General features: G+C 34.2%; 1 protein-coding gene across 1 annotated transcript; it reads right to left on the reverse strand.

Moving 5' to 3' along the window:
- Positions 1 to 1752: 1752 nt before the first annotated feature.
- On the reverse strand, positions 1753 to 9023 carry LOC114292892 (E3 ubiquitin-protein ligase SIS3). The gene is made up of 10 exons (XM_028236906.2): positions 8699 to 9023; positions 8581 to 8619; positions 8329 to 8395; positions 8139 to 8212; positions 7177 to 7315; positions 7006 to 7098; positions 6714 to 6779; positions 4448 to 4564; positions 3957 to 4070; positions 1753 to 3731 (listed from the first exon to the last, which is right to left on the reverse strand). The coding sequence occupies exons 1-10, from the start codon at positions 8725 to 8727 to the stop codon at positions 3321 to 3323; spliced, it is 1149 nt and encodes a 382-aa protein (XP_028092707.2). The 5' UTR covers positions 8728 to 9023; the 3' UTR covers positions 1753 to 3320.
- Positions 9024 to 9425: the final 402 nt, after the last annotated feature.

Here is a 9425-nt window from a genome sequence, read left to right on the forward strand (position 1 = left end):
ATAATAATAAATTTTGCTTTTATTTATAACTACCAAAACTACACCGCACCAAAATTCAGTTTTCAAAAACTAAAATACTACCCAATTAATATAAAACTGAAGAAATCATAGCAAACAAATATAGTATAACAATAATGACTTAGACCCTTTTTTTTCACTCCCTTGACCCCCTTTCACCTGATTGGCCACTTTAGTATAACCATGTTACATCCTACTAATATAGCATCCCTAATGTATCCCTAATGACGTGAGAGAGAGAGAGAGAGAAAGAAAATAGAGATAAAGAGAGGAGTGTGGACTCACCCTTTTACATGATTCATTCCAAGTCATTAAGGATGAATTGATTGTTACCAAATTAATACTCCCAAGCATTTTTCCTTAGCATAATTAATCAAATTCCAATTTACAATCTAACAAAAAATTCACAAGAATCAATGAACAATTAGTCGCAATCTGATCCAATAAAAATAAAATTAAGACATAGTATTGATTTACACGACATGAATTAAATCATATCTAACAAAATTTAAGCATAGATCGACAAATAGTTTAATTTCACTGAACTATAAAATTAGAAGGATTTTAAATGATAGGAAAGGAAAAACGGTTTTGTTCACACACTATCAAAGTGTGAATAAAGCAAAGAAGGGAGAGGGATAGGAGTGAAAATATATCCATTGATTGCTCTATAAACAAACCAATATATATATATATATATACAAAATAAACATAGTATAAGAGAGATTTTTTTAGAGCCTTAAATTGTAACACAGATTCGGGAATCCTGGGCAGCAGCAAAACGCTATAGCAACTCGATGAAGCTGGTGAACCATTGTGAATATTTTATATGTATTTATATTGAGTTTAATAATTAAAATATATATTTTTGTTATCAATTTTAATTAATAAAAATAGATAAATAATTTAGATTGAAAACAAATTAACTATTAATATTTAAGTTGGCAAAATTATAAACTCATAATTTATTTTATTATAAGAGTTAAACCTAGTATTTGTTTGTAATTGTCTCTTAATTTTTCTTTATTACCTTACCTTCAACTCTCTCTCTCTCTCTCTCTCAAATGGCTTCTTCTCTGGTTATATTTCAACCAAAAAAAATTAAAAGATAATATTTTTAAGATGTATAATTAAGAGAAAATTAGTGATAAATCTAATATAAAAAGGGTATAAGACATTAGGTCCAGTGAATATTTTTTGTTGGTGAGAAGTTCACCTTTTGTAAAATAATTTGGTGAGAAGTCCTTTTGTTATTCTAAAAGGACATTTTGTTTTCAATTTTATCCCTTAATTTATCTGTTGACTTTTTTTACTATTTGTTCAAATTTATATCTATCTGCTCAAATTTTTTTTCTATTCAATTTTTGTTATCTGTTAAAATTTTATGACTTATTTTTCCTATTTGTTCAAATTAACACCATTTTCAAACTTTCTTTCTCTATCTGCTTCTCTCTCCACTTCTCTTTTCACTTTTTATCTGTTTCTCTCTCTACTTCTCTTTGTCTGTTCAAATTTATATTTATTTGTTTACATTTATACCAAGCCAACCCCTATCTGTTACAATACCAAACCCCTATTATCAGTTCAAAATTTGAACATATTTGTTCAAAACAAATATGTCCTATCTGTATAGAATTGTATTGTTTGTTCAAAATTTGAACAAATCTGTCAAAGTTTTTTTAATCTGTTTCATCAACATCGTGAACATCAACACATCAACAACAATAACAACAATAACAACAAAATACACACATCCACACAAAGATCCATCATATGCTAACACACCTATATACACACAACTCATCATCATCATTAGTTTCTTCCAAAACCATATTCAAGGCTATACAAACCAAATCTGAGACTATACAAAATTAGAATTCAACCAATGTAGATCTTGAGAACAAACCCTAGCACGCTCAATGACTTCATCTTTCTCTTTTAATCTAATCTTCAGATTCATGTACTGATCTCGAAGCTCATGTTCCAACTGGTGGACTCCACTCTTCGGCTGGTCTTTGACTCCGCTGACAGCACCACAACAATCGAACGACAGAGAATGAGGGCTTCACGGATTTTCAAGTCTTCAGATCGGACGATAGATTAGAGAAAACACACAGATCTTTATCATACTCTCCGCTGCCACCGAGATTCGCGACGGCCTTGCCTAGAAGCTTCTATGGCTCATCTTCTGGAACCTTCATGACGGCCTTGTCTGGTTCAGAACAGAGAAGACGAAGAGGAGAGAGAACAGAGAAGAGAAAAAAGAGAAGAGAGAAAGGATGGCGGTGTTGAAGTGCTAGAAGACGACACCGGAGGAATAGACGAAGCGAAGGTTGCCGTTGGTGAGGAACTGGAAGGAAGCGAATGTTGCCATCGACAATGAAACCTAGAGAGAAGATGTTTGGGGATGGCCAAGACTGGCGGGAAGAGAGAGAGAGATTTGATGGATAAAATAATATGCATGGTTTTAAATATATGGAGGGTAGTTCAGTCATTGTGCAGAAATATGTCCTTATGGACATAATAATTTGGCGCCTGGACTTTTGGACCAAATGGGTAATTATTCAGGCCAGCCTTGCTGGTGATACTCCTATGCTTGGCTCTGTTTTTGCTTGTACCCTAATTTTCTTTGCTCTATTTTGCCTTTGCCGTGATCCATCTGCTACTCTCACTAGTGGGATACAATTTCCAGTGCAGAGGACCAAGCTGTCATACTTTGGGAGCTCTAATTAGGTGGAAATTCAAAAAGAAAAGAAAAAACAAAAAAAAAACTGAGGTCAAAATATCATAAGACCCACCCCTTAGAGCTCCGTTAAACCTCATAATTTAGAACTCCCAAACATTTTTATTTGTAATAAAGTTTGGAATTATTTGGATTTGATGAATGAGCCACAACTAAGCATTATTACCATAAACCAATTAGCCTTCTCTGGAAAACTAAAAGCCTTTTAAGACGTGCTCATAGAAACTTAACAGCCCAACAAGTGATGACAGAAAGAAGAAAAATTTCTTTTATATGGCCCTCATTGAATGCATTTATATATATAAAACATAAGAAGATATTTGGGCTTTTTTTTGGTAAAGGACTTTTCATACAAAATGTATAGAACCATATGCAGCTTGTACATCTTTGATGATATGAAACTATTGTTCTTTTCTGGTTACCAAAAAAGACCATGGATATGCTTCGGAACAAAACTCGTGTCAACAGAACTAGTCAATGGAAACACTTCATTTCAGCATATTTGTGGTTAGAACATGAAGCAACAACTGCTAATTACAATAGAGTCCAACAAAAAAGTCTATGGTTGAGGTGGAGTTGACTGCAAAACAAGCGCAGATTCCACAGGATTCCCATCCTCCATGTTTGAGGGGCCCTGAATTGTCACTGGCAGACCTCCATTTTCAGCGGTTTCCAAAGTAATATCTGCATCACTGCCTGGCCCTACACTTCCTGTGCGAACTGGTCGGAGTAGACCTTGCAATCTCAACAGATAACTCTGGCTAGACGAAGGTTGGGTTCTCACATAACGGGTTGTTGTCAAAACACTAGCAGATGATGACCGTTCAGAATCAGGCCGGATATTGGATAGCGCGCTGAGGTCAAGGTTTGGAAAGACTGAGCAACGGCACCGTGGGCATTTCACATTCAGACGAAGCCACTCATCAATGCACTCTACATGGAAATTGTGAGCACAAGGCAGGCCACGAACCTGCACCACATTTAATCGAGAAACTTGTTCAAGTGCCCATATAGATGTTGCTCAAAATCTAGAAATATGATTCAACAGTTTTCCAAACTTATGCAAGCTCATTTGAGGAAATAACAATATATTTATGTATATATGTATGCACACTAAATAATGGAGATAAGGAATTTGGAACATACAGAACTGAGGGTTTTCAGTGATTATATGTTGGGCCAATGATATATTTACCTCATTTCCCACATGGAATTCTTCTAGACAGATGGGACATTCACTGCAATCAGTAGGAACAGCCTTCAGCCTGAACTTTGGGAGTTCCTGAATGAGTGCCTCTACTGCTTCTCTCTGCATCCATTCCACAACAAAATTTCTATGCATTATGATTCCGAACTTATAAAAATAGAAAATGACATTAGAATCTTCTATGAGGCCGTGCTACAGATGGAGAATGGCGACTAATACACCTTTAAATGGGTAATAGGCAGAGCACCATTCTCTTTCTTGAGGCACAGTTAGTTTCTGAACTTTTGACAACACAGCATAGACATGTTCTACCTACAATATCTGTTGGAATTTCTGAAGCACCAAGTCCACCAAAAATTACTATTATTATGTGGGTATCATATGATGAGGGCAGGACCAAAGACTACTACATACAAAACACACAAAAGTGTAGGTAGGACCAGTTCCAGCCTTGGTAAATTATTTAATTTTGATGATACCTGAGCTGTAGTCAAGTATAGTTGAGGATGGTAAGCCGCCTCTTGGCCCATGCCTCTCATCTCTTGGCCAGCAGCTTCAAATGCCCATTCTGGTACACGAACCATGTCAACCAGTACCTGAAAAGGTGAAATACTCTTATAGCATGTGATTGGATGAACAAAATTTGCTTTAACCTCTCAAAATATGTTATAAGTAGGAAATTTACATAATTGTAGAAAGCTTACTATTGCTACAACCTGCATGGATTAGATAGAACAACTAATTTAAGCTGCACTCCAACATGGTAGATCAGATTCTCAATGGACATTACACAACATCAGATAAGAGAACCTCAACAAACATAATGAACATGCATTTCTAAGACCCATTAAGTTGGAAATTGGGTTAAAAAAGCAACAAGCATTGCATTTTATTATACTAGTCTTGGCCTAATAAATGCTGAAATCCAACAGGATGGATCACATATTTTCCCTCTTGCCATTTTAATGTTCAACTTTACTATCCAAAGCAGTGAGTGCAGAAGCACAGGTGTTCACATTGTTCCACTTCAATTTGTCAGACTCAATCACATTAGCTTTACATATATTCTCTTGTAACTCATTTACATAGACTTCTTAAGTTTGATGGACACTGATAATATATGGCCACAAAATATTTGCCATGATTAGAAATGTGAAACCTTTTCCAGTGAACCGTGTAATTTTCTTTAAATCACAGTTTTTGGTGTAAGAAATGCAGATAAAATGATTACTTCTCAATTTTGGGACACCTCATTTCAGTTAATACTCAAGGAAGACACACATTGTCAATAATATATATATGTACATATATAGGCTCTCTAAAACTTCTTAGAAGCATCTAAGAACCGTTCTTTTAATTTTCACAAACAGTAGGGCATTGCACTTTCCTTATCAAATTGCTTCAACCATGATTTGATTTTTATTTTTTGTAAGTCCAAAAAATCCCTTGTGGTCATTATCCATGCTTGCATTTAACTAAATTCAAACCCAATTGTGAAATTAACTAGAGTCCGACAACAGTCAAAGAAACACAAGATGGTCCTTAGTCCCTTGTGTTGGTCATGACCTACTATGAAGCACGGATACTTCAAAAAGGTTGACATATCCGTATCGGATATCGATACTCTTTGGATACTCACAGATACATATTAAATACTTATTAGAAGTATCAGATACTTCTTAATTAATTTTGAAGTATTGGATACTTTAAGTCACGTTTTACTTGTTTTACGAAATTAGAATTGTAGCACTTCTTGCATGACATTATAATATAATATAATTGCAAGGATAAATACAAGAATATTTTTCTAATACTTTGTTTAATTCTTTGATAAAAATATAGTGAATTAGTAATACCTAATTCTTAAAGGTTAGTATTTTGCATTATAAAATTACAGTGTGCTTTCTCAACATTCTTTAGCTTATGTGTAACTCACTAATAATTAAAAAAAAAAAAAATTTTTTTACAAATGTATCCTGGCCGTACCAGTATGCTATTTTTTTAAGTTTTGTCGTATCATTGTATCATATCGTATCCATATCCATGCTTCTTAGATGACCTACAATATCAGGATGTGGAGAGAGAAGTGAGGCAATTTAGTGCAGCTTTGTATATTTCTACCAGAGCAGCATGAATGTTCATATGAGATACACATCACATATTTTATACTCTCATTTTAATACTGTTTGAAGTTTGATCTTGAGATTCACTAATAGCAGGCAAAAAAGGTAGGTGATCAAACCCATGAACCACTTGCTCATATTATTCCCAATTACAAAGCTACTCTTCACACTTCCCCTTGGTGAGTTGCATGAAAATCTGTTGCCACTCCATGAATTATAAATTCAGGCCCTTAGACCAGTGAGACTTTTATCTTCCTTCACTAATAGAAGGGCATAAAGGGTAGGTGATCAAACCCATGAACCACCTGGTTGCATGAAAATCTGTCGCCACTCCATGAATTATAAATTCAGGCCCTTAGACCAGTGAGATTTTTATCTTCCTTCACTAATAGAGGGGCATAAAGGATGAGTGATCAAAACCCATGAACCACCTGCTCTCTCTCTCTCTCTCTCAATTTAAAAGGTCATTATCTGCATTATTTGCATAACAATAAAATAAAAAGTACTTTTTTACTTTAAAATTTAAATTAACCAGCAGTGAATGTCCTAAGCCACACAACAACACATAATTAATTCATGCAAATACAGAACAACTCTGAAAAATGATACCACTAGAACTTACCCCATATTCTGAAATAGGAATACCCTGTTGAGCCCGTAGTAAGTGTGCTTGTCTTCGTATTAACCACTGCAAAAAAGGTCCAAAAATAAAGGCCAAAGTGCACATAAATTGTGAATGACAGAGATGAATGTTCCTGGAAATTTGCTGTGAGTATACAGGCCAAAACAAAGCATGTGACATACAGAATACAAAACCTGAAAAGAGATTTTACCCAAGTCTTTGGGTAAAGAGTTACTTTAAGAGTTATTAAAAAACATACAGAAAGTTTAAAATTATAAAAAGCATGACTAACCTTCCCCATAGACTTGCAAGCAATGCAAAGGAGTCCACAGTAGCTGAAAAGCAACCAAATAAGGAATCCCCATTTCTGGCCTTCTTCAGGCAACTACAAGATTTACAAACGTTTACTCATTTTAGGCACAACATTTCCCACAAATGGGTAGACAATAAACGCAGAACTTACACAGTTTCTTGCACTAGTGAACCACAGGGTACCAATAATAGTCCAAGTCCACAGAAATGGATAGAGTAGCAGAGAAAGACTTGAAAGAACCACTACTCGTCCACAAAAACGTGCATATCTCTGCTGCCACCCAAAATCCCTAAAATCAATTAAAACTGACACATGAGAGCTGATTGTGTGCAATTTTGGCGTAAATAAGATCCTTAAAAATATTGGGTAAAGGAACACCCTAAAACAGATCTACAGACTTTAAAATAAGATTTCGCAAACAAAATCCTTCACGTACATAATAAAAAGTTTGGCAAATGGATTAAAAAAAGCTTTGCGTCTCAATGAATAAAAATCCACATCAACTGCCTGTGTTTGAGTGACATGACAACAGCATTTTACACGTTACAAAGCTTTGCATTACTAAACTCTTCCTTATTTTAAAAAAAGTCAGAAAATGAGAGACCAAAGTAATGAGAAAATGACTTGTAACTGTGAAACTACAAGGGCATCTCCAATCCTTGACTCAAACTTAAATTTGGGTAAAAATAACTCAAAACGCCCTCCACTCCTTGACCCAAACTTATGCCAAATTGAGTTTTACTCTGATCTTTACCCAAATCGAGGGAGACTCAAATGCTTACTAAAAATTTTCGTCGCTATTTACTACTTGCCATTAGTGAAGCTTTTACTCAATTTTATGCTTAAATTTGAGTTTGTCCATTGTAATAGTTCATATCAATTTCAAATAAAGTTTTTACTAAAATTTTAAGTAAGGGCTGGAGATGGCCTAAGGTGTCATACCCTGGGGATTACCAAATATGGAAAAACTCAAATGACTGCTAATACCCAATAGGCTGATCAAACTAGACAAAATGACAAACCAAAACTTGTTCCAGTTCAAAAATAAGATACCCACAAAGTAGTATATAAAAACTAATAATAACCTCAGAGTCCAAGATTAAGGGCCTTACAGTCCCATTCCAGCAGCAAGCCCATTATCTACGAACATCAAGAGCCGAAACACAAACACAGTAGTGTAGTCAACCTAATCCAATAAAGCCACGACATGACATTAATTAGACCTAAAATTCAACAAAATCTAACCAGAAATAATACCAACCAGATCCAAATTTTATCCACTAAAAGATTGACGATACTCACCACAATCCATATGTGCAGAGGGTATTTACAAGGATGATATCGCTTCCAATTGATTGCAACGATGATTCTAATAGTCAAATCGTTAAAGAATCAACTCAAAAAAATAAATAAATAAATAAAAATCGAAAGAAAGAACTGTATAGAAAATTAAAATGTGGGCAAACAAATCACAATATTGAAAAAAAACACTCAAGAAATTCTAATTGGAAAAGAAAAAATATGAAACCCTGTACATGTCCAATCAAAGGATACATACTTGTCGCTAGCATTGACAAGAAAAACCCATCGTACCTGCAAGAATTTAAATCAAATCTCATTTGATGCACACAAAATTGCAAAATCTTCAATTCAAAGAAAGATTCGTACGCACCACTTGAAATCTATGCCTCGAATCGCCATTGAAGACGAGATGTAAAAAACAAAAAACCTAGAATCAACCACTCCGAGATTCAATCTTCATTTCTCGAACAATTATAAAAGTGCCTGAATCGATGAGCCGAATCGAATACAAATCTATTGCTTTTGGATTTCGATCAAGCCTGAGAGCGAGCATTAAATGCACAGAATCTAGAGAGAGAAACAGAGGAATAAAGCATCGGAGTCTAGAGAGAGAGAGAGCGAGAGAGATTTGAATGCTTTTTCGTGCAGAGAGCGAACTGCAGAACTGAACCAGTAACAGAGGACTTAACACTGGGAGACGGAATGTTTGACGGACGTTTGCTTTTACTTCTTCGCCGTTACTTGACGGACGTCTTCTTTTTTCTGATCTGTCATTGTAGTGTTTTGGAAAGTGGTAAAAAGATGATTTTTGATTTTTTTTTGTGTTTTTTTAATTTTTTTTGTGTAAAAAAAAAAAGTAAGAAAGTAATTAGTGTGTTTGGTTTTAATTTTTTGAAAATTGAGTTTTTTATTTTTTTGTGTTTTTTTGGTTTTTAGTGAATATTTTTTAAATTTTAAGTAATTTTTTACTTTTTTAGATATATTTTACTTAGATGTATCTAAATAATAAAAAATTTATGAAAAAAATTTTAAAAAATTAATAAATACATAAAAAGACGAAAATATATTAAATTTTTTTATTTTTTTGTATTTAGTAT

This window comes from Camellia sinensis, chromosome 15 (genome assembly GCF_055761805.1).
Source record: "Camellia sinensis isolate YWXY chromosome 15, ASM5576180v1, whole genome shotgun sequence".
Classification (NCBI taxonomy): Eukaryota; Viridiplantae; Streptophyta; class Magnoliopsida; order Ericales; family Theaceae; genus Camellia; species Camellia sinensis.